The sequence below is a fragment of the Rhinoderma darwinii genome, chromosome 6 (genome assembly GCF_050947455.1).
Source record: "Rhinoderma darwinii isolate aRhiDar2 chromosome 6, aRhiDar2.hap1, whole genome shotgun sequence".
NCBI lineage: Eukaryota > Metazoa > Chordata > Amphibia > Anura > Rhinodermatidae > Rhinoderma > Rhinoderma darwinii.
This window is the reverse complement of record NC_134692.1, coordinates 43,255,627-43,282,964: the sequence shown is the minus strand read 5'-3', so window position 1 is coordinate 43,282,964 and position 27,338 is coordinate 43,255,627. Positions and strand designations below refer to the sequence as shown.

General features: G+C 40.6%; 1 protein-coding gene across 3 annotated transcripts in view; it reads left to right on the top strand.

Annotated features, from left to right (window-relative positions):
• The window catches only part of DRC11 (dynein regulatory complex subunit 11), a 158,623-nt gene that overhangs the window by 62,003 nt on the left and 69,282 nt on the right, over nucleotides 1-27,338 (top strand). For all 3 annotated transcript variants that reach the window (XM_075829612.1, XM_075829611.1, XM_075829610.1), the window contains exon 6: nucleotides 17,828-18,033. In XM_075829612.1, the coding sequence (XP_075685727.1) occupies nucleotides 17,828-18,033 (206 nt within the window). The remainder of the gene's footprint in view (nucleotides 1-17,827; nucleotides 18,034-27,338) is intronic.

Below are 27,338 nucleotides of genomic sequence, written 5' to 3'. Positions count from 1 at the left end.
GCTACTTATGCTGTTGTTTCAGTTTATTGTCACAAGTTGGTTGAGACCGATCTCATTTTGATATTAGGCCCTGTGAATTCTAGTTACGCCCCCGCACTGAGTTTTATAGACAGATATGTTCAGATCAGGTGTGGACATACCAAATACTCAACTGAATAGGGCCCTATAAGCAAGGAGGGCTGGCACCTTAAAAATGAAACTAATAGTGCGTCCTACTGTCTACAATATTACATGCAATAAGTTACATTACAATTACTGGTATTACAATTACTAGATATTTATTGGCAAAGCTCAATTTGGCAGAATCATCTGATAAACTTATGCCTTTGGTTGATCATCAGCATTAGATTAGCAGCAGATCCCAAAGTGGCATCAAATATATACTGTCTATGGCCATCTTTAAAGAGGATCTGTCACTGGTTTATTAATGGCCTATCTCCTAACTAATCTAATAGGCGCTATCATGCTGATAACTACAGTGTAATTTTATTTTAAAAATGTATTATTTACAAAGTTATGAGCATTTTTCGAAATATGCCAATTTGACTGTACTTGCCAGTGGCGTAACTACCGCCGTAACAGCAGTAGCGGCTGCTACGGGGCCCGCGGCATGAGGGGGCCCGTGTCGCCCGCCGGCACGGGCCCCCACCATGGCCGCAGGCTCCGCTAGCAGCCGCTATGGCTGCTACAGCGCGACGCCGCTGAACAGTATGGCAGAGCAGGGAGGTATCTCCCCGCTCTGCCATTAAGCAAAATACATGTATCCCCTATCCACAGGATATCCACAGGACAGGGGATACATGTGTGATCCCTGGCATTGATAGGGAGAACGGGGGACTGAAAGTCCCCTGAAGTTCTCCATCACAAACCTCGGACTTCCGGGGTCTGTGTCGGCAGCTCCGTAGAAATGAATGGAGCGCCGGTCCCGCTTGTGCGCATGCGTGATTAGCGCCATACAGCCCCCTCTGTAGATAGCGCCATACAGCCCCCCCGTAGATAACGCCATACAGCCCCCTCTGTAGATAGCGCCATACAGCCCCCCTGTAGATAACGCCATACAGCCCCCCGTAGATAACGCCATACAGCCCCCCTGTAGGTAACGCCATACAGCCCCCTCTGTAGATAGCGCCATACAGCCCCCCCGTAGATAACGCCATACAGCCCCCTCTGTAGATAGCGCCATACAGCCCCCCTGTAGATAAGGCCATACAGCCCCCCGTAGATAACGCCATATAGCCCCCCTGTAGATAACGCCATACAGCCCCCCGTAGATAACGCCATACAGCCCCCTCTGTAGATAGCGCCATACAGCCCCCTCTGTACGTAGCGCCATACAACCCCCCGTAGATAACGCCATACAGCCCCCTCTGTAGATAGCGCCATACAGCCCCCCCTGTAGATAACGCCATACAGCCCCCCTGTAGATAACGCCATACAGCCCCCCGTAGATAACGCCATACAGCCCCCTCTGTAGATAGCGCCATACAGCCCCCTCTGTAGATAGCGCCATACAGCCCCCCCCCCCCCGTAGATAACGCCATACAGCGTTATCTACAAAGGGGGCTGTATGGCGTTATCTACAGGTGGGCTGTATGGCGTTATCAAAAGGGGGGGTTTGTAAAAAAGGCACTATCTACAAGGGGGGGGTTGTGTGACACCCAGGGGAGGGGGGGGCCCCAGTCAAAAGTTTGCTATGGGGCCCAGTCTTTCCTAGTTACGCCCCTGGTACTTGCCAAATAGGAGGTTACTCTTTCTTTTCACTCAGGGCAGTGTAATGTTTAATATATGACTCTGTACAATCAGCATCATACAGTTCTCATCTCCCCAGCCCAGCAACACAGCGTGATCAATTAGAATACAGCTTTCATTGCCGACTGTGTTTTCAACTGGTGATACCTCCGGTTGTTTCACAACTAGAACGCAACCCTGGGGCCATATAAAAGATTCGAATCTCATTTCTCATATGCCATCAGAACCACTGTTCTAGGTGGTCCACAGCTCGATATATGGCTATTTGAGGTGATCCCCCTTCCCTCTAGCCTCAGGTCTCTCACACTGTGTGAAGCAGCTTCATGCTGATAGGACAGAGTCATAGGCTGTGAGGTAGATACACTGCTGTTGACACCCACTTGTCTAGTATAGCCTCATTTGCATAGTTAGAAAGCAACTCATAACTTTTAGAATAATAAACGTTTTGGGACACAATTTTCACTAGCATTATCAGTATGACAGCGCCTTCTAGATTGGCTAGGAGATTGGGCATTACTAAACTAGTGACAGATCCTCTTTAATCTGTCAACCAACAACACTGGCTGAGCATATATGGGTATTTCAATGAGAATAGGGGAATAAACCGCTGCCAGACCCCTCTAACAGCATCTTATCTTCTGTGTGAACAAAGGATTAGGTATGATGGAATCCAACATGCTCGATCCCGCTTTCCCATAAAATCTGCCATTGGAGCTCATTCGGGAGACCCTTGTAAGCATTAGATAGTCCACCAGGCTCGCACCAAAATCGGTGGTTGTAGCAGACACTTTTTTCTATCATTTTAGACAGGGAAATTTCAGTGATGTTAGTTTTGTGAAATTCTATAGAAAGAAATGAAAATCATGACTTAGGGCTAACTTGACCATCTGAGCATTCACAAGAGATATTTTCTGAACCTTAGATCTAATATTTGTATAAATATTGGGCATCAATATAAATGAGGGAATACTTTCATGATTAAAGTCAGTGCTTTCTCAGAGTAAAGATGAACAGCGTATGTATTATTTGAACATTGTTTAAGAACATTGCTGAATTAAGTACATATCTATTGAAGTACAATATCTCATCAAAGACATGATGAAATGCAATTAACATAAATTTTGTGTGAAATACATGAATTTCCAATGCTAATAGAAAACTAATGTGTGTATTATGGAATTCTAATTAAAGTTACCAATCATACAGAGGGTAAAATCTATAAATAATTAATTATTAAAATGAATACACCATATCGATTAGCTGGGATAATTAGTATAGATGACTTTAATGAATATGGTAATTAATTATGAACATTATCAGTGTAAATGGAAATAATGAAAGAAAGATAAAATGTGGCAAAACGTATTTATTTAGAGAAATGCCTGAAAATTAGATGCTTCGAGACGTGATATTCCTTCTGCTGGGAACGGGATTGTATGTGTTGTTATATAGTAAGATTGTAGAGGTTGATAGTCTAGCTTCTGTCCGCCATTTTTATTTTAGAAATCACTGTCTGCAGACAGTATCTCCCTGTAGACAATTTGTGGGAGGAATCCTCCAGCTCACCTTATGGCAGATTTTCACTGCACCCTGCGCCTGGATCGCCGTGACGGCGCACGGTGTCGGAGACATGAAAAAAAACTGAAGCAGATGATCCAGCGCAGTAAAGTTAAAATAGAACGTTGTTCCAATTTTATTTCGATTACTTAAAAGAGGAGAGTTCCCAGATGCAAGGGTAAACACATTGGTTTGATGCCTACGCGTTTCAGACGTATACAACGTCCTTCCTCATGGCTTGCTTTAGTATCTCCCTGTGTCCTATAATGTCTTGTCCAGGCATCACATAGGGAAATTTGGCCAGATAAAATCCATCAGAAACTATAGTAATATAAATCATTAAAAATTGTGAGCAGGATGCTGGAGTGCCACATATGTAGATCTAAGGCACAGGTGAGGCTGCAGACTGTGTGCTGTGCAGCAGCATGCATGTCACAGGCAGTGTTCAAACTCCAATCCACAGCAGGAAGGGGCATAGACGATTGGTTGTCAATTCCCTAATTTCATATACAGCCAGTAGGATATTTGTAGTTGTCACCAAGGATTACTCCAGGATTGGGCAATGGCCCAAGCAAATTAGTTTCTTGTTTCTTTTCACTGCTGCTGACGAATAGTGGCCTTTGTGACAGTTTTTTTGTTTTTTTTAAAGCTGCATAGCATTATACATATGTCTCAGAACTTGGACCTATAGAACAGTTCCAGCTAATTGTATGCGTAACTTGGTGGGTGTTATGGGATGATACATATTTCACTGTAATGTAGTTGCGTCATCACAGCCACTTTAAAAAAAAAAAGATCGATCATATGTTTGATTATCTATTAATTGAGATATGGATATCTATGTACAATAATTAGCATGTTTCATATGCTATATTAACACACTTGCATCATTTTTACGTTGTAGGAAGTTTAATACATGAGTCTATATGTCACATATTGATGCTATAAGGGTAAGTACACACAGGGCGGATATGCTGCGTAAAAGTACACAGCGTATCCAACTGTTGGCCCGCATGGAATTCGGGACGAAAAACCGCACCAAATTGTGGTGCAGATTTTTGCCCAGGAATGTCTGCTGCGGAATTCCTAAAATGAAAAAAACAAACTGCTATACTTACCATGGCGACAAGTCCCTCCGACGTACTGACGTTCTGCAGCCCTGGGATGACGTTTCATCCCATGTGACCACTGCAGCCTGTGATTGGCTGCAGTGGTCACATGGGATGAAATGTCAGCCCAGGAGGCCAGCCTGGACGAAGAAGCACAGAATTCTGGGTAAGTATAAGATTTTTCTTAGTTGCGATTTTTGCGGGGGAATCGCAGCTTTTCCGCTGCAAAAATCGCAACATCTGCTATTTGTTGCAGGTATTACCTCAGCATTAAATTCAATGTGGAAAACCTGCAAAGAAAAAGTAGCGATTACTCAAATATAATTGACATGCGGATTAAAAGAACGCACCGCAGGTCAATTTCTAAACGTTTTCCTCCGCTTATCATTTACGCAGCGTGTGGATGAGATTTTTTTCAAATCTCATCCACTCTGCTGCTACTGCATTATGCTGTGGATTTTCCGCAACGAAATACGTTGAGTAAAAGCCGCAGTGTTTGCGCTACGTGTGAAGTCGGCCTTAAAGAATAGATAAACTATATTCTCAGAAAGACACAATTTGACACAAAATGGCAGGCTCCAATTTATGTGGAATTTTTTTTATCTACATGATCTGCATATGCCTAGTATGTTTTGACATAATGACATTTGCTCACTTATATATATCTATATATATATATATATATATATATCTTTAACCTCTGACATCTTCGGCAATCAAATTGCACATACTTGGAGTCACCTTGTATGTATTTTTATTTGTTAAAAGACTCCAGAACAGTTCTATAGGAACTGAAATAATAAGCAGGCTTTCTTTTGGTATTTGGCTTGAATTAACACATTCCAAGACCTGTATCTTTTACTAGATAGTTTGCGAATACTTATGTACATAGGTTATTTAGATGAATGATTGTATTTTAACTAAATTCTCTATATAGATGATAAATAATGTGGAATGAATTTGAGTAATAAAATAATGACAAACTTATATTTGAAGAATCTCGATAAGGTTACTTATATACAAAAAAAGAAAAGAAAAAAGATCCAGAAATATATCAAGGCACTCTCAGGTAACTATAATTTATATAAAGTCAATTTTATTAATTTAAACCTCCGAATATTTTCAGGTACATAAATATATACATACAAAAAGTTTTAAAAGAAAATCTCCTGGCCAAAAGATGAAGGATGACATATAATCTGATACACCTTCAACATATTAATTAAATCGCTCATACAATACATTTGTTCTCCCTAAGCATAGGGACAGATAATAAATTTGGAACAAACGCTAGGTTGTGTTCACACTTGCGTTTTTGAACAAAATAGATTTTATATGCTCAAGGTGGCCACCATGCCTATTCATAACAAGTGGAAATATTTTTATCTTTATAGACTCCTATATAATGGAATTCCAATCCTGGGAGAATACTCATCCCACAGTACATAAGCTGTCTTGACGGCGGATCCTTATATTATTTAGCTCTTCCCTCCTATTGCATATAGCATTGGATTTTGGAGATAATAAGGAATAGGCAGTCTATTTAGTAGACGCAGGGTTTAGATATATCCCCCTCGATCCTCTTTATTCAAAAGGCAATCAATTTCCAAGATTTCATAAAATAGCTTGTATTTTTACCTCTAATGTTCCGGTAAGCCTCTGTAATCCATGTGCGGGAGCAATCTGTTAACAGGTGGGACAAACAGGTCTTCCAAAGGCAAATTCCAGGTTATATATTCCTCTGTTTATCAACTCACTTTAGAGCTCCACCGCAAGGTCAGATGGCTTTAGGTTTTCTTTTGAATACCCGTTTATTCCACACCGTGCACAAGGCGGTACGAGGTCCGGGAAGGCAAAAGCATAGGCCGGCCAGGTAATATTCTTGACTTGTTTCTTTCATTTTATAGCGTATACATTATATGCCCATTATGGGCCATTTACCTTTCTGGTGTAATAGAGATTGTAATACTAGCAGCATTCATATGGAGAAGATCATTTTTATTGCATTGCCTGAAGCAATATGATGGGCTAAATTCATCTTTCTTTATGATGAAAATTCATAGTATAGAGGAAGAACTAAATGTGATGAGGTAAATGTACAGGATGGGGCGTATCTTGTTACAAAACACACATCACGCAGAGCCCTCAGTCTGAATGTATTTCACCTAAATCAACACATACCGATGAAAACATTGAAAAATGGCCAAGAAGTGGAGGCAGATTGGACTGAAGAATGTCTGAGCCAGCTAAAAGTTTTAATGTTTCATAAACGATTGGCTAAACATTGCTAGCGAGTTATACAAGTTCATTATAAATTCAAGAGTATTGGGTGGAACACCTTAGAAAGTTACTATGGGCTGGATGAGAAAACCTTACAAGCTTTATGTCTCTATGGGCTTCAATGGCATCATTTCAAGATAAAAATTTGATATACTGTATGTTTTTCGTTGCATACACTCTATCACTAGTTCTTATACAAATAGGGTTCAAGACTCACAAATCATCTGGCAGACTCCAAAATCCAAAAGAGGAGAATCTCAAACCACCAACAAGGGGTCATAAGTATTTTCAACAGTGAAAGGCATCCTGGTAAAGAGTTAGACTATGAACTTATTTAACACTATATATTGAAACACAAATTTATTACAATTCATACATTGGTTTAAAATTGAAAACCACATGCCATGAACCAGCTCTGAACCCATCCAGCAACAGCTCTTAGAGGACCTGTGTTGTGTTATGGTCGGACCACCCTCATGCCTAGTGGAATATGATCATCTATTCGAGTGGAAGAGAAATTGATTCCCGAAGAGAGAGCATTTTTAAATGAGAGTGTAAGGTATTTTTGGAAGGAGTTCCTATAATGGAGTGGTGTTGTAATATGTTCTGACATTAGGCGTTAATGTTGAGAATAGAAAAAGTATATTTCCTTTTAAACATTAATTTATAGATAACCTTTTCATTTGTCTACCATGCTCCATTACTAGTGGAATCTGATCACGTAATGTCACTAAAGGCCCGTCTACACGTAACAATTATTGGTACACATACAAGCTATCATGACAATAATTGCCAGTTTAATTGCACAAAATGATGCCATAAAATATTTATTGCTGATGAAAATTGGTAATTTATATATAACAATCATTCCTATTGTTTGCCATGTAAATGGTCGTTGTGTGAATTTTCCTAAAGAACTGGATTGTTAGTATGATCAAATTTGAGTTCGTATGCATGTGCATATGATAAATGGGACGATAATGTCCCTACTTGCGTTGTAACAATTTTGTGCACTGTGGGTTGACTATCTATAGTTTATAAAATAGCACCACTTAGAATGTAAGGATATGGCTACACTGTGACATTGGCCGCAATACAGGTCACATGGCCAAAGATCGCTCTGTCGTGCTGCCTACATCACAGGTAATGAAAGGACATGTGGCGTGACCCAAAAGTTGGTGCGACAACAGAGTCACAAGGAATCCAAACCCGCTGGAGTTCTTGCGACTGTGGTATCACAATAGCGGTAACTTGTGGGTCGCAAAGCGGCCACATTTAATTTTATTACCTGCGATGCAGCGATCTTTCTTCAGATTACTAGTGGTATGAGAACACCCTAAGCACTACTCAGATTATCCAAATGTACTTAAACCGGTTGTGCAGGATTAGAAAAACATGGCTGCATTTTTCCAGAAACAGCGCCACCCCTGTCTATGGGTTGCATCTGGTATTGCAGCTCATCTCAATTAAAGTGAATGCAGCTGAATTTCAATACCACACACCATCTGTATTGTGGCCCTGTTTTTGGAAGAAAGCAGCCATGTTTTTCTAATCCTGGACAACCGCTTTAACAGTAAATCAACGAGATTGTTTAAAGTCACATCCCTAAAAGTTTACATAAATTGTGAAAACTTAACCCACAGTCTCTGTTCACATCTGCTTCAGGGACTTCTGAGCCTTTATCGCAGATTCCATCCTATTTGGCTGGAATAATAATGGTACATGCAGCGATATTTTTCCTGTTAAAATGATGGACACCATGACAAAACCCGATGGACCCCATGGTCCGTCAGACCATGGAACCAGCACTGCGCCATGGTTTCTGTTATTAACGAAAACTGGGATGCAGATGTAAGCAGAGCCTTAGATAGATATTAGGTCTCATTAATGAAAAATCTTCTCCTCATACATAACAACCAATCAGCATTCAGCTTTTATTTTCTAAACTGCATTGCAAAAACTTGAACTCTGACTAGTTGCTCGGGCAACACATACACTTTCTCCTTAATAAATTAGACCCTATCATGGACAAGCTAAAGCTATAAAAATAATCAATAGATATCAATAAGTAAACCTAAACCTAATACATTATATGGAACTATTTCAAGCAATTCTTTAAAAAAAAAAAAATCATAATCTGCAATTTTCATCAAATTATACCAGTATCTTCTTCTTGAAAAAATCTAATAAAAAAGCTATATATACTACTGTATATAAAAATGCATGGGAAAAATAACAATAAATTATAATATGTAAGGCCATGTTCACATCTGCGTTGGAGGCTCCGTTAGGGCCTCCGTCGCAGATCCAGCAGGTAAAATCTCAGACACCCTGACGGAAATCCAATCATTGGTTCCGGTATTCCCTTGTTCTGCTCCTCTGATAGAGAAGAACAACGGAACACACCAACGCATGTGTCTGCATAGCCTTACACATGTTTCCAGAGGAGACAAGCTAAACAGAAAAGTTAATTCCACTTCAAGTCTGCAAAAACGCATAAGGAAGGTAACTACTATAAATGAACATCTACATTTTGACGCGTCCATTAAAAATAGTTCATCCAAACATAAAAGTGCGGATATATGATATAAAAAAGTTCAGTGGAGCAACCCCATAAGAAGTATAATCAATCCATTACAAACACAGGGACACTCCTCCAAACGTCAGGTCGTAAATGTCTACAGGAAGTGTAGGAATATCAGGAAAGCTGTAAATTTAAAGCAGATTGTATTTAGAGTATACTTTAAACAGCAGGATGAACAAAAATGCTGCTAGTGACATGCAGTGTAGAAGCTACAAATGTTTATAACTATTATAGTCCACCATGCAGGGAAAAAGGCTCACTACTGGACTGGAACCAAAATGGACTACAGCACACAGTCTGCTTAGGACTTCTATCTATCTACAGCGCCACTCTCGACTTGGCGCTGTTCAGGAACTGCAACTCAGACCCATTCGCTGACTAACTGAGGGAGATACAACTGCTGGGACCCCGATTGATGATTAGAATAAAGGGGCCAGTGGCTTATTGTCTGTATAGAGAAATGTGTGTGTGTGTGGGTTGTAGGTTGTTCCAGTGGTTTCATTCTCACCAATAAGTAGGCTATGGCAAATCCCATAACTAAATGTGATAGGAAACGCCTTAAGAATGTTTTCTATGTGTGGTAGGAAACCCATATTATTAGAACATACAAGCTCCATCCAGAGTTTGCCCCGGTAAAATCCAACCCATGTGACCTGAGTGCGGCAAAACTGCAACACTAAACACTGAGTGCCACTTTGTCACCTATTTATTTTTCTAACTGGTTTCCTTTTTTAAACAATACAAAATAATTTCAATAGGATTTCATCCGCAATAGAAACTAGAGGTCAATGAAAAATAATTCCCTTAGGGCATGTTCACAGGTAGTGCCACACACACAGAGCCCCCTTGTAGGTAGTGATACACAGCCCGCTTGTAGATAGCCCACCCCCCTTTCTGTAGATACCGCCTGTGGCCGGGGATTCTGCTCCTGGATGGAGCGCTTGATTTCTCTTTACATATATGGACAATGACATCAGGGGCAACTCCTCAAGCGGAATCCCCATCCACATCGTTGCCGACGCTGTGAGCGGGGATTCCACTCCACTACACTCCCATGGGGGGGGCCATCCTGACGGGCAGCACGGGCCCCCTCATGCACTGTGTCGCCACTGGCAGCCGCTATGGCTGCCACAGCGGTAGCGACGCCACTGAGAGAAGAAGCGCCCGGGCGGAAAGGCAGCTGCTGAGTTGCCGGGCCTGGGCGCTTCTGAAACAAGCAGGGGAAGGGAGCCAGCGCAGCGCCCCCTTCCACCTGCTGGAGTGATGCGCCCTGTGCAATGGCACAGGTCGCACACCCCTAAGGCCGTCCCTGTATATATATATATATATATACACACACTTTAAAATAACACCAAACCTGTTGTTACTCCCCAAAAAATGATAATTTTTGAGCCGCTTGTGTGTGTGTGTGTGTGTGTGTGTGTGTGTGTGTATATAAACTATTCTTAGACCATTTTTGAATTTTAAAATGCATAAAAAATCCAACAGTTTAGTGTCTATATGGGCTGTTTGTTATCACCGGCTACAATCTGTTTACCCATATATGCTGCTGTCATTTTGACATTACTAATGCTGTGTTGGCACGAAAAAGCCTGAAAGGGGTTGGATACAGTCCTAGAAGACCTCGGAGTGTTATAAACATCTACTCAAGGCAATCGGGCACATTCAATTCACAACAAATTTATTCAGACCAAATCAAATCCGACGGCTGGCTCGACCGAATTAGACCCGGTACGGATTTTGGGAAATTTGCTCATCTCTAGTGCTGTAAAAATTGGTGGAGGAGGGACAATGGTAAGGGGCTTCTTTTAAGTGTTTATGATTGGCCCCTTCTTTTTAGTGAAAGGTAATGGTAATGCTACAGCATACAAACACGTTTTAGACAATTGTATGCTCCCAACTTTGTGGCAACAGTTTGGCCCTTCCCGGTTCTAACATGACTGTTCCCCTATACACAAAGCGAGGTCCACAAAGGCATGGTTTGACAGGTTTGGTGTGGAGAAAATAGTGTGGCGTGCACAGATCCCTGACCTCAACCCCATCAAACACCTTTGTGACCTTTAGAACATCCGTTCTGAGCCAGACCTTCTCATCCAACATCGGTGCCTCAATTAACAAATGCTCTTTTGACACACTTCAAAATCTTGTGGAAAGCCGTTCTACAAGAGTGGAGGCTGTTAAAGCCACAAAACGGGCCCAACTCCATATTAATACCGATAGTTTTGTAATGGGATGTCCAATAAGCTCTTATAGGTGTCCACATTTTGCAACATAATATATAAGTGCTATGGTTGTCCTTATAAATGACGGTTTACTGTTTCATGGAAATTGCATAGTACTACAAATGTAATGCAGCAAAGCTGAACCATTTCCATTGACTTTTATGAGGTATGTTGCTGCAAAAGCTGCACAGTACAGTTGGCATCCTGGTGTAACCCTTATCAGCCATCGTGTTTTGGGCACATTGAGCTACATCTAAAGTGAGTCTCAGTAGAACATGTGCCATGTCCCATCACAGGGCACAGGCAGCCATCTAGAATCCACCTAAAAATCTCTTTAAAAAATCAAAGATCTTTTTATATATAAAGTAAAGATTATTTTTACATTTCTTAAATATTTTACAATATATTTCCTACGTAGAGAAAAAGTGTAAAGATTTATACATTTTATGAAGCCAGTGGCATTCCCCAGACCCATTGTGTCGGGTTTTTTTTCTTTTCATTTCTTCGAGTGGCTTGTTTTTTCAGTGCATTGGTTGTTTGTTTTATTATTTTGTGTTTTTTCCTCTGTTGCTCTTGAGGAGGCAACACAATCATTTTCCTTCAACCACTTAACCAGCTGCATGTCAGGAAGTCACTGACAAAGCAATGGCAATGAATGTTACGTGGGATCCTAACAAATACCACGTGGCTTTGGAACTGAATCGTGGGAAGGGCACATAGGACAGCTACGGATCTCTTGTCTAATTCTGGAACACAAGGACGCTTTCGGAATTAACTCCTGGCCAGGGGATATGAACCTGCTACTACAGCCTGCTAATTAGTTTTCCTACCAGACAATGAAGCATTGTGCGTGCCAAGCAGGTGTCTCTGGCACAGTCCCATGATCATCAACGGTGAAACAGTATAGGGGCATGGGGTAAAAGACTTTAACCACATAAAGATTTCAAGTGTAGTAAAAGCCTTTATACTAAATGAGCAGTCAGATGCTGAGCAACAAAAGTGTTATTCAGTATTCCGGTATTATTCATGCTTAGATAAAATACAGATTTTAATTCTTTTAATATGAAATCAAATATTCGAGTATTCTAGGGTTTCATATGGCAGAATTTTATTTGGTTATTTTTCTTTATGCCTGACATTGACCATGATGTGCTTTGAATTGGATGTCTATGTTACATTTAGTTAGTCTTCGGCTTGTCTCAGCAAGTTTTGTATTTTTTACATAAATGATATCAGACTAGCCCAAAGCTGCAATCCACATAAATGAAATCTGATGATAAACTATTTTATAATATATTAAGAGATTTCATAAACGTAAATATTGAAATAGCTTTAAATTGCTCAATCTCTAAACAACTTTTGTCACGGGGCCCATGGAAAGTGAAACTTTCACCAAGAGATTTGGCTTGGGGGCTAAACAGGAGAGCCAAGTCTAAGGGAACCCCTTATATTCACCATTTAACACCTGTATAGGGATATGGACTTCGCTGCTGGAAAACCCTAGGTCGCAACTCCCAGAGTAGTCCCCCGTGGCAACGCCCGATCTTAACAGGCATGGTACAGAAAAAGCAGACAGAATGCAAGGTTAAGTATAGCATGTGGTCGGGCAGGTGGCAGACGTGCACTCACGGTTGGAAAAGGGTAGCCAGAAGAGGTTTGTCATGGGTTACAAGCAAGAGGTCAGAGCAGGCGGCAAGCAAGGATAGTCAAAGGTACAAGCATAGTCAAGCACAGGAAGTCGAAACATATGATCAGCAGGTTATCGCTAGCAAGCTGAGAGGAACCTAAGTGCTCAGGCAATGATTAAACCAGGGAGAGGTCCCTTTATACCCTGGAAAGCTAGGTGGAAATTAGGCATGCACTGGCCGTATGAGAGAGGGATGGTCAGCGCCTGCACTGGGAAGTGCAGGAGGAGGGTGGCAGCGATAGTGTCCATGACCAAGCTGGAATGATAGAGAGACTTGGTGTCGGCCAGGATTCACCCCTGACGAAGCTGCGACGAAGCTGCACTAGGAGGCAGCGATACACGTGGGGCGGTTTGACTCATAACCACACAATGCCTCGGTCATGTATCATTTCTTATAATTGTCATGATTACGTGTTGTTATGGCCTGTGCTATTTACATGCATTTGGGGACTGTATCTACATAGTGTTTGTGACCTCAAGCATTTAGTGTGATATATTTATTAGATAGTTGTTTGCTCCCTTGCCATACATACTCTTGCAGGCGCATTGGATAATCTACTTCTAATAGAGCATCTGATAAAGGCTCTTACTTAAAGAAGTCTGGTAAGGTCTTCCTATAATAACATGTGGGGGTAATATTATATCAGGGAGTTTGGATTACTTATGGTGGAGCATCACTTTAATTCAGGAAAAAAAGTACTTTCAAGATTTCACTAATTACATCTTAAATTAAAAATAAATTGAATAGTCCTTGAATAATGGCATTGCTAAGTTTGTGCCGATGATTTAATGACATTTTGTGACATTTCTATCTACCAAGCACAAGTGCAGGTCCAATTTCTGAATAGTTATCTCTGTCCCACTTCTGCTGTACTCCAAATTTTATAAATGCCTCTCTCAGTCCCAATAGAGCCACAAAATCTGTTCTCAAATTTGACCCTTGAGAGCATTTTAGTAAGTTTGTAAACTCTCCTGTTTTGTATTGCTAAAGATCACAATTTAATTCTCTTTTCAGAGTTATACAATACAAAGCTCTGTCTCAGAATCGCAGCACTAAATTATCCATTGTCACCACTATGAGAAGTTTCCTGAACTTTAGAAGCCCCCTACACCAGGCTATTCTTGTTTTCCTTGCTGCTCATACACATCACACAGTGTTCTCAGTATCAGAGTTCCTTGGATGGCAGGAAGAATGCTCACTGATCCCACAACCTCTGATAGTCTAGATTTCTTACAGAATCTCTGAGTTGTATATGCAGAAGTAACTGCAGTATCCAACTGACCCATTAAAGGCCACACGGTAAAATATAAAAAGGAGCCCTTGCAGGGTATGAAGATATACTACAAAAGTGCTACATTTTACACTCGCTGACTACAGAGACAATGTTAATTAAAGGGGGAGCTTCACTTTAAGGAAATTGATAAAGTCGGGTTGTATAATTTCATTATATGTAGATGTATATAAGAAAATTTTATTTGTCTATGCTGATGAAATAAAAATAGGTCAGACTTGATTCTTGCTGTTAATTACTTGTACGCATTATTTAACAGAACAAAAAGAGTGATTTTGGTCATTTACAAATGTTAAATTAAAAAAACAAACATGTTATATATATACATGGTAAGGCTGGGTTCACACGACCTATTTTCAGACGTAAACGAGGCGTATTATGCCTCGTTTTACGTCTGAAAATACGGCTGCAATACGTCGGCAAACATCTGCCCATTCATTTGAATGGGTTTGCCGACGTACTGTGCCGACGACCTGTAATTTACGCGTCGTCGTTTGACAGCTGTCAAACGACGACGCGTAAAATGACTGTCTCGTCAAAGAAGTGCAGGACACTTCTTTGGACGTTTTTGGAGCCGTTTTCTCATAGACTCCAATGAAAACAGCTCCAAAAACGGACGTAAAAAAACGCCGCGAAAAACGCGAGTTGCTCAAAAAACGTCTGAAAATCAGGGGCTGTTTTCCCTTGAAAACAGCTCCGTATTTTCAGACGTTTTTGGTCACTACGTGTGCACATACCCTAACAGAGTTAGTAAAGTTGAAAAGAAGACGCAAGTCTATCAAATTCAACTTATGCTCCTACAGCGTCATCCCACTAAAGATTATTTGAAGAATAAAGATATAATGAAGACAGACGCCAACTGTAACCAATCAGTTCTTCTCTATAGAGGAAAGAACCTGATTGCATAGAATAAGTTTTGGTTGGCAATATATATATATATATATATATATATATGTATACACTACCGTTCAAACGTTTGGGGTCACCCAGACAATTTTGTGTTTTCCATGAAAACTCACACTTATATTTATCAAATGAGTTGCAAAATGACTAAAAAATATAGTCAAGACATTGACATGGTTAGAAAGAATGATTTTTATTTGAAATAATAATTTTCTCCTTCAAACTTTGCTTTCGGCAAAGAATGCTCCATTTGCAGCAATTACAGCATTGCAGACCTTTGGCATTCTAGCTGTTAATTTGCTGAGGTAATCGGGAGAAATTTCACCCCATGCTTCCAGAAGCCCCTCCCACAAGTTGGATTGGCTTGATGGGCACTTCTTGCGTACCATACGGTCAAGCTGCTCCGACAACAGCTCTATGGGGTTGAGATCTGGTGACTGCGCTGGCCACTCCATTACAGATAGAATACCAGCTGCCTGCTTCTTCCATAAATAGTTCTTGCATAATTTGGAGGTGTGCTTTGGGTCATTGTCCTGTTGTAGGATGAAATTGGCTCCAATCAAGCGCTGTCCACAGGGTATGGCATGGCGTTGCAAAATAGAGTGATAGCCTTCCTTATTCAAAATCCATTTTACCTTGTACAAATTTCCCACTTTATCAGCACCAAAGCAACCCTAGACCATCACATTTACCTCCACTATGCTTGACAGATGACGTCAGGCACTCTTCCAGCATCTTTTCAGTTGTTCTGCGTCTCACAAATGTTCTTCTGTGTGATCCAAACACCTCAAACTTCGATTCGTCTGTCCATAACACTTTTTTCCAATCTTCCTCTGTCCAATGTCTGTGTGCTTTTGCCCATATTAATATTTTCCTTTTATTAGCCAGTCTCAGATATGGCTTTTTCTTTGCCACACTGCCCTGAAGGCCAGCATCCCGGAGTCGCCTCTTCACCGTAGACGTTGACACTGGCGTTTTGCGGGTACTATTTAATGAAGCTGCCAGTTGAGGACCTGTGAGACGTCTATTTCTCAAACTAGAGACTCTAATGTACTTGTCTTGTTGCTCAGTTGTGCAGCGGGGCCTCCCACTTCTCTTTCTACTCTGGTTAGAGCCTGTGTGTGCTGTCCTCTGAAGGGAGTAGTACACACCGTTGTAGGAAATCTTCACTTTCTTGGCAATTTCTCGCTTGGAATAGCCTTCATTTCTAAGAACAAGAATAGACTGTCGAGTTTTATATGAAAGCTCTCTTTTTCTAGCCATTTGGAGAGTTTAATCGAACCCACAAATGTAATTCTCCAGATTCTCAACTAGCTAAAAGGAAGGTCAGTTTTATAGCTCCTCTAAACAGCAAAACTGTTTACAGCGGTGCTAACATAATTGCACAAGGGTTTTCAAGTGTTTTCTAATCATCCATTAGTCTTCTAACACAGTTAGCAAACACAATGTACCATTAGAACACTGGAGTGATGGTTGCTGGAAATGGGCCTCTATACACCTATGTAGATATTGCATTAAAAACCAGACGTTTTCAGCTAGAATAGTCATTTACCACATTAACAATGTATAGAGTGTATTTCTGATTAATTTAATGTTATCTTCTTTGAAAAAACTGTGCTTTTCTTTCAAAAATAAGGAAATTTCTAAGTGACCCTAAACTTTTGAATGGTAGTGTATATATACATACATACACACTAGTATATATATATATATATATATATATATATATATATACATATATATATATATATATATATATATATATATATGAACTGGGGGAAGGTACTACATATACGTGATTACTGCATTGAGAACTGTGTGCAGGAGACGGTGGTTGAGGGAAATAGGGAGCTCACTGTATATAGTAAATAAGAACGTTAGGGATTGGTGTGGAAGAGGGGCAACAAGGGGGCAAACATGCAGAACTTCAGAGACCAGAGTTGGTGGGACTGGGGCGCATTCAAACCTTTAAATTGGGTCTTTAGAATTGGGAAAGGCTTGTTAATCTTGACTAGTGCAACATATTTATCAATGTCTGACATCATTTTTTTTTCCATTAAAGTAAAAAACATTTATAATAAAACATGTCAGACCGGAAATAGATCTTGTGCCATAGGACTGTAGTTTTATAACTGTATAATGTTAGAATGTTGTAACATATATCTCAGACATTCCTCAGATTTAAGGGTCTGAGAATAGAATAGAATAGAATAACTCCTGTCCATTGTCTGAGTCTGATACTGCTGCTTAGTGCTATTCACTTAAATGTAGCTGAACTGCAATATCAGACACAGCCTATGGATAGGGGTGGTGCTGTTTCTGTAAAAAAGAAAAAGAGAACTATTTTTGTCATCTCAGATAATCTCTGTAATGAGACAGCATAGGTTTAACTGTGCAAAGAAATAACCCATCTGAATGGGTATATTACCCTACTCTATTTACAGGTGCCACCAACACACTTCAACAAAATGAATAAGGCAGAGGTGATTGCCAAAAAAACGGAAGCCCTGCGGACCGAGCAACAAGAGCATTATGAAGCCGATTTCCATCATGCTCTTGTACAAATAAAAGACACTATACGAGAGACCGAGGGATTAGACATTAAGGAAACACTGCAAGACCAGATTCGTCAATGGTTCATAGAATGCAGGTAACAATTCCGGTGAACGATGTGATCATCATAATGGCATTTTTTACAAAGTTTCACAGCTTGTCAATTACAGAGAGTATGCAAATAACTTGGATCAGTTTATTTATTGCAAATTATTGTTTTTGGATAAGGGTGAATTTTATGTCAGATTTATATGTGCATTTAAAGTCTAAGGCTGGGTTCACACGACCATGTTACGTCCGTAATGTACGGAACGTATTTCGGCCGGAAGACCCGGACCGAACACACTGCAGGGGGCTGGGCTCCTAGCATCATAGTGATGTACGATGCTAGGAGTCCCTGCCTCGCTGCAGGACAACTGTCCCGTACTGTAATCATGATTACAGTACGGGACAGTAGTTCCACGCAGAGGCAGGGACTCCTAGCATCGTACATCACTATGATGCTAGGAGCCCAGCCCCCTGCAGTGTGTACGGTCCGGGTCTTCCGGCCGAAATACGTTCCGTACATTACGGACGTAACATGGTCGTGTGAACCCAGCCTAACTCCAAGCAAAACAAAAAAAATTATCTTTTGGCCAGAGTTATTGGAGTTCTACTTGCCCCCAAAGTTTTTTTTAATCTGAATGGAGCCGTTCTGGAGATTCTCTGTTGTCCCCATCATGTGGACAGCTATACTCTTTTTAGGGGTTTATAACAGAAACTATGGCGCATAGCCGTATCCCGTCACCTGGGTTACACCAATGTGTTTGTTTTTTTCACAGGAAAAATTCATGCAGCGCTTTTTTGTCAAATATGACGAAATCTGTGACGCAGGATCTGACTGAACCTTCATCACAGATGTGAACAGAGCCTTAGCTGAAAATGACAACTGAACTGTGCTGTCATGAGCCAAACAATTTGTAAGGGCTGTTTCAGACGAACATGGCGTTTTTGCGCACGCAAAACACGCGGCGTTTTGCCTGCGCAAAAGCCACTTGACAGCTCCGTGTGGCAGCACGTGGTGCTTTTCTGTTTACATTCATCCTTTTGACAGCTGTTGCGCGAAACAGCCAGTTCGCACGGAAGTGCTTCCGTGCGGCATGCGTGGTTTTCACGCACCCATTGACTTCTATGGGTGCGTGATGCGCGAAAAACGCAGAGATATTGAACATGTCGCGCTTTTTACGCAGCGGACAAACGCTGCGCAAAAAGCACGGACTGTCTGTACTGCCCCATATACTTCTATTGGTCCATGCAACCCGCGTGAAAACCACGCGGCCTTCACGGACGCAATTCACGTTCGTGTGAATCCGCCCTAAAGGAGAAACTCCAGCTGTCACTACTAGTAACCACAGTAAAAGGGCGGATTTCTTAATGTTTAAAAAAATAATAAAAAAATATTACTCTCATGCAGTCCTAGAGTAAATCCATGGGTTTTATTAAGAAGACTGTCTCTTGCATTGCTGCTATGTCGTCCCGCTATGACCTAAGACTAGGGCTGTATTCAGCAGGGATACCGCACCTAGGCATTTCTGCTCATTATCAACGTATCAGCAGAGACGGAACCAAACCGCTACTTAATTCTTTCAAACAGGCTGGGGGGGGGGGGGGGTTTATAGAAAATTGAGTCCTGGACAACAAGAAAAGTAAGGCCCCTCTTGCTCTCACCACTAGACAATTATTTTCATTTATATAGAAGAACAGAAAAAAAAAGGAAAAAAGTTCCTGACAAAACCAGCACTCACTGGGTTACAAAAATAATAAAATTTTAATTAATTTAGTTTTAAATATTAATATATATGTGAAGGTACAATTTCTCTGAACAATACATATGACAACAATATTTTTAAAGAGGTTTGTAAACCCACATCACCTGGCCGGGTCATAATACTGCAAAAGACACACAATATCAAAAGTAGCAGAAGTTGTAAAAACCATGCAAGTGTGTATATATATAAAACACAGAGACATATAATGGCCACACAATACGGCCATTCAGTGCCCAAAAAGTCCCGCTATACAGTGTTTAAATTGTTCCTTCAGAGAATATCGAAATAATAGCACCATCAATGAATCCCACATAACACTGCCATATACTTCCCATACAATAGTCGCATTTAATACCCAAATAAAACTGCTATTCAGCATGTAAGGGTATGTGCACACGATGAGAGGCTTTTACGTCTGAAAAGACAGACTGTTTGTTTTTCTGTTTTAATACGAGGAGTATTATGCGAGGCGTCTTTGACGCCTGTAATCTTGAGCTGCTCTTCATTGACTTCAATGAAGAACGGCTCAAATTACGTTGCAAAGAAGTGCCCTGAACTTCTTTGCCGAGGTAGTCAATTTACGCGTCGTCGTTTGACAGCTGTCAAACGACGACGCGTAAATTACAGGTCGTCTGCACAGTACGTCGGCAAACCCATTCAAATGAATGGGCAGACGTATTGTAGCCCTATTTTCAGGAGTAAATACGCCTCGTTTACGCCTGAAAATAGGTCGTGTGAACCCAGCCTAAATAGTAATGCCATATAATGCCTAAATAGGGACAAGGTAAATAGTAAAGTCCTTGCTGGTCTGGAGCTGTGGAGATGTAATGGTAGTCCTTGGTGGTCCTGGGCAATGATGGTTTAGAAACTCCACTCTTAGGGCGTATTCACATGAACGTGATTTTCGTCCGTGCAACCCGCGTTGTTTTCACGCGGGTCGCACGGACCTATACAAGTCTATGGGGCAGTGCAGACAGTCCGTGAGTTTTGCGCAGGGTGTGTCCGCTGCGTAAAACTCACGACATGTTCTATATTTCTGCGTTTTTCGCGCATCACGCACCCATTGAAGTCAATGGGTGCGTGAAAACAACGCATGTCACACGGAAGCACTTCCGTGCGAACAGCGTGATTCGCGCAACAGCTGTCAAACTCTGAATGTAAACAGAAAAGCACCACATGCTTTTCTGTTTACAAACATCCAAACGGAGTGTCATAATGATGGCGGCTGCGCGACAATCACGCAGCCGTGCATAATACGCTGATGACACACGGAGCTGTTAAGTGCCTTTTGCACACGCAAAACGCAGCGTTTTTTTGCGTGCGCAAAACGCACACGCTCGTGTAAATCCGCCCTTAGATTGCTCCTGGGAGTCCAGTGCTTGGGGGATACCTAGAAAATGGGCCTCTGGGCAATTGCCCAGTTTGCCAATCCCTAGACAGGGGACTATGGTTAATGTTGGCCAACAATTATTCTTAATTTTTCAAACTATTTTACAATTGTTAATGATAATCTTGATTCACCAGAGCATTTGTCACCCTTCCTACAATGCTCATTGTATCACGACCTGATATGACTTGAGGCAATTTATATAGTTTTCCACTATGTAAGGCCTCATGCACACGACCATAAGGGTTTTTACTGTCCGCAAATACGGATCCGCAAATACTGATGCACACTCATAGCCGTCCGCAATTGCTGAAGCGCCCATAGACTTCTATGGGCGAGTCCATGCTACAATTGCGGACAAGAAAAGGACATGTTCTATATTTTGCGGATCATTTCTACAGCCCGGAAACACACATCCGTAAATATACTGAAAGGTGTCCATAGTCTATAGAAAGGAATGGGTCCGCAATTTCATCCATAATTACCTGATCAATAATTACGGATGAAAACTACGATCATTACTGGTTGCACATTTATATTTTTCTGAAGACCTACAGATATAGTGACTGAGTTTCTATGTAGTAGGAGAGGCTCTTGGCCTTGTACTTGTCATCATGCAAATACCACAGTTCATAATCAAAACTGTTAGGCCCCATGCACACGACCGTAAAAAACCTCAGTTTTTGCGGACCGCAATTGCGGTCTGCAAAGATGGACCCATTCACTTTCATTGAACGCAGACACCTTTCCATAGCGCTACGGATGGGTGTCCGTGCCGTATAAATGTTCAGAAAATTATGGAACATGTCCGTTCTATTGCATTTTGCGTGCCGTGCTCCCATACTTTGTAATTGCGGACCGTGATTGCGGGCACGGTCGTGTGCATGGGGCCTTAGTATGTAGTAACAACTGTTTTTGTGTTGAAAGTAAAAATGAATACATTTTATGACAGATAAAAACAAACCAGGATAAACTATTCATGGGAAAACCTACTTTCTGTTCACAATTTATATAGGACCACACACTTAGACAAAAGCACTTATATACATATATGGTATTCATATACATTTTAGCAGTTGCTGACTACAATCTGTGGTATGTTTAGTTGGCAAAATGAATATGGAAATTTTGCTTCCAGATGTCATCAACATTTTGTGTCCTGAAATGAAAATGATATGCTTATATTTGAGTTCAATATAAAATTACTGTGGGATCACATTAGGCATACTGATCCCAGGATTTACCTCTTTGTTTACTAAAATTTGGACAAACTAAGGCCGCATTCAGACAGTCGTAATATGGGCACGTTTTAGTGGTTATAATACACGGACCTACCACGGTTCAACTGAATTAAACTTAATATCGACATAGTATGCTAAAATGTGCCTGTATTATGGCCTTCTGAAAGAGGCCTAATTTAGACAACAAATATGTGAAACAGTACTATGTAGTAGAGGAGGGACTGGTAAGAAAACTCACCTGCGGCCGCTTAGTGTGTCCTGAAAATCCTCCTGTCAGGGTCACTTAAAAAGGGAGGCTAAGGGCCTGTTCACATCACCGTTCACTTCCGTTCCGGGGTTCCGTCCGAGGTTTCCGTCGGGTGAACCCCGCAACGGAAAGTGAAAGTGAAAGCACAGCTGTTTTTTTCCCGGCGGCATTGTTTCACAGTATGGGGACGAGATTTGTTGAAATCTCACCCACACTGCTGCTACTGTAATAAGCTGCAAATTTTCCACAATTAATCCATTGCTGAAAATCCGCAGTGTTTACCTCAGTATGCCCTAACAGGAGATATGGTGAGACAACTCTGGGGTCCTTCAATGAACCCTGGACTGTCTGGCCATACAAGTTATGGACCTTGATCGCGTCACAGAGATTTCCTCTGACGCGAACAAAGGGGGGACCCCCTTCTCATTTTCACTTTGAATGCTGCGGTCAGCTTTGATCATGGAATTCAAGGGGTTAACAGCGGAGAGAAGAAGTTTCTCTTCTCTCCGTCATTAGAGTGGGGTTGCAGCTATGTATTACAGCTTTTGCCCCGCTCCTGATCGCGCTGGCACACTGTGTGTCACACAGGACGAGAATGCTCATCCTAATGCGGCAAGCACCCGCTGCTCAGGATGGGTATTCTCGTCCTGCGTCGGCAACCAGTTAAACAAACTCTCTTGTCTCACAGTGAAATTATTAAATGAAAGCTTTTTTAAGAAAGAAAAGTTGCAATAATAAGTTAAGCGAGAGAAGTAAGAAATAAGAAAGACATGGCCACGGAGATCCTCTCAGAGTTAGACAGAAGACCTCCAGATTTAGTAAATTTGGTAAATCAACACTGCCCAGCCCAATCATGAGAGGTTCCTTGAATACAATTTGACGTTTCAAAGATTGAATAATGATGCAAATTGAACCCCCTTTTGCAATAGCACATACATCTACTTGGGGGGAAGTAGTTTTATTACCCCATCCCCATGTACATGATAGAGGACTTCAGAGCACAGGTGCATTGCCCAAGAGCAAAGTGTGATTGACAGCTATGCTGCTGCGGCAATGGCAAATAGCAATTAAGGTATTATCAAAGGGCCCTTTGAACAACTATCATGTTTATCATGGCCGGCGAATGTACACTGACAGACCGTGGCCTAACCTAGGTATGCTCTAGTAGACTATCTGTCCATTGTATATGGACAGGCAGCAATGTAATGTCATACAGTAGTTTGCTAATGGGACTATAAAAAACAATATGATTATTAAATAAAGTTTAAAAAAATCGAATAAACACCATTTTTTTAATAAATATTTTTATTAAATGAAAGTTCACAAAAATAATATGATATATACATATATACAAATATAACATGTATCCCCATACACGTAAAAACCTGTGCAATAAAGTTAAGGTAAACGGTGAACAAAAATAAATTAAAAACACTCTGGCATTTCTTTTTTTATGTATTCCACAGTTCATGAAAAAATCATGTATATTAAATGCCAACTTATATGTACCCCAAAATGATGCTTAAAAAATCTGCAACTCATTCGGCAAAATAACAAAACCTCAAATAGCAACGTAGTCATAGTAATGCAAATTTTATAGCTGACGGAATATGGAGCATCAAATGCTGAAAAATTATTGTGCGAAAAAACATTGTTCTTCCATATTTCCAACTCCTTTCATTTGAACGTAAAATAATCTTAAAATGGCGCATGTTACTTAGAATTATATTGCTATTCTGTTAAATATTTGGTATTTATGGCAGACAAGGGTGGTGGAGAATTTTGATAAATCAGGTGGAATAATGATCAGTAGCGTTACTTGACATTTGCTCCTTACCCTTGTTTATCTTTTCCATGATCCTTCATAGTACAATTAGTGTCTCCATGCATACTAGGTTACAGAAGTGAATATATTAATGTCTTCGACGTGACTTGTTATTCCCAACACTAAGGAGCTCAACTTCAATATTTCCCTTTTTCAGGAAAGGCCAGGTCAGAAGTCGCCCGCCTAGACATACAATAGAGGGTAATCAAAACATTTCATGCTAATACTAGGACGGTGCCATCATTATTATAGACCACTGCGTAATGTTACTGGATCATTTGAGATTCAACAGTAAAGTAGAGGAGGCATTAAGCTCTCATCATCTAAAACCAGGAGTGATTTAGTCGGCCCATAAAAAGTATGCAATAAATGTTCTGCACAGAGAAATATATACCTAAGTCAGTAATTTAAGTCAGATGCTGTACTCTGCATCATATAGGTTCGTTGTACAAGGCCAACTCTTATGTGCTGCCATCTTACATTGAGGAGGTTTCTTTAGTGGCACTTTTTGGATACTGTGCATATTTGGTCACATCTATCCTCTGTCCAATTTCTGTGTTCTTTGGGTCATTTTAATATTTTCCTTTTATTGGTCAATCTCATATATTGACCAGTTATATTTGGATTGGGGGAAAAAACAGGAGGACTGGAAAACACCCATGTAAAAATGGAAGCTCCAGGCCCCTCAAAATTAGGGGATGGAAATCCCGGACACAGCTATGCATATCCCTTTGGCTACCTAAACTCCTCCCGTTCCACCTGGCTATGTCTATGTCCACATTTCCACTAAATATTCATCCTTTTACACAAAACCTTGCCCCTGTCAGGATTTGAAGTGTTTACATAGATATTGTATTGGTCAATATCACCCCTATTACAGATTTCCAGGAAGACACAGGTAATACATTTGAGCCCGCAGTGTTGTGAGTATATTATAATATAATTTTACCCTTGTACATAAACTTAGGCCCAGTTCACACGGAATCCGTGTCAGAATCAGTGGCAAAAAAACGTCCGAAACCGCTTTCCATTGAGTGCAATGGGAGGCAAAGAAATTTTTTTTCATGGAGGTTTTTAACCGCTCGTGTTAATAAAAAGCGGCATGCTCTCTCTTGCCGCGGTTCCACGTCTGATCTCCCATTGAAATCAATGGGAGGCAGAGAAAGCATCTTTTCACAGCGTTTTTTGCCCGCGGTGCTCAATGGCAGATTTTTCTGCCTGCAAAAAAACTCTATGTGAACAGGGCCTTAGGGATTCAAAAATTTTTGGTATTTAAGGCATTTTTTCCTTGATGTCACTTGAAATACCAAGAGCTTAACACCACAAAACACAGTACATGGGGGCACAAACTTATAACAAGGTAAAAGTAGCTGAGTTTAGGAAATAGAGAAGGTCAGGAATTCAGAGGGGTCACAAACAAATAGCAAAGGTAAATGATCCAGGTCAAAATTCAGTAAATGATAAGCAGGATATCAGCAAGGTACTAGGTACTGACCACTATTAGGGTATGTTTACATGCAGTGAGCAAAAACATATGAAAATACGGAGCCGTTTTCAGGCGAAAACAGCTCCTGATTTTCAGACATTTATTAAACAACTCACGTTTTTCGCTGCGTTTTTTACTGCCGTTTTTGGAGCTGTTTTTCAATGGAGTCAATGAAAAACGCCTCCAAAAACGTCCCAAGAAGGGTCCTGCACTTCTTTTGACGAGCCGTAATTTTACACGCCGTCTATTGACAGCGACGCGTAAATAAAAGGCTCGTGGGAACAGAACATCGTAAAACCCATTACAAGCAATGGGCAGATGTTTGTAGGCGTAATGGAGCCGTTTTTTCAGGTGTAATTCGAGGCGTAAAACGCCCAAATTACGTCTGAAAATAGGCCGTGTGAACATACCCTAACTTGCACCATCTTGAGGCCACAGACAGTTTTTAGTACTGCGTTGTCTTTTCTGATAGTCCTGGAGGCTATAGACATTTACATTTTGGAAGATTTCAGCAAGTTACATTCATTATACTTTATTTTTTACATTTTATTCTTATTGTGCTTTTGTTTTGTTTTTCTGTAGCAATTTTTATTTGTATTTATACAATTTCTTACTAAAATAAGCTGGTGTTAAATAAATACTAAATAATAATACTGCAAAAAAAATTGCAAAATGCCTGTATTGGTTAAAATGTATAACATCTTGAACCCATCAACACTCATTTTAAGGTTTATATTCCTATATCTGACCCAACCATTCCAGCAAAGAATAGGTTAAGTTTTTTTGTGGCTGTTGGGTGGAGATTTTAGGAAAATATGTTCCCGTTTTCCATTAATCTATGTTTGACCTGCATTCCTGAGACATGATCTTCTGATTTACTGTTCCCCATCCACAGGTCTTGTGGGGGGTATATTATGTTCTTCCCATAAATTGCAGGTATTTTGTTGTATTATTCAGGAATAAACGTCATTTATTGCAACCAGTTTCTATCTCTACCCTGTGAAATGACCATTAGTATATTAATAGTAGTAGAATTCATATAGGGCGATGAAGGTTACAGTTTTATTTTAAGATAAAATGTACAAGGGATGCGCAACGTTTTTACTCCGAGGGCCACATTGTCAGTTTGTACAGTGACATTCCTTTAATTCAGTATCTAATAATCCAGAAAGTCTGATAATCGGGCTCTTTTTCTACTGTCATAGAACAGCACATTAATCTTCCTTTACACAGGGTGTTTGTCTGGCATTCTATAAACCTCAGCAGTTTTTAAATGTAAAATGCATTTTTGGTGGCTCTTTTTATTTAGTGACATTTTTTACATGCATTTTTTCTGGGTGAAAAAAAAAGGAAAAAAACGCCATACCTCGAGCATGCTGTGTTTTAAAAAAAAAACTACACTGACCCT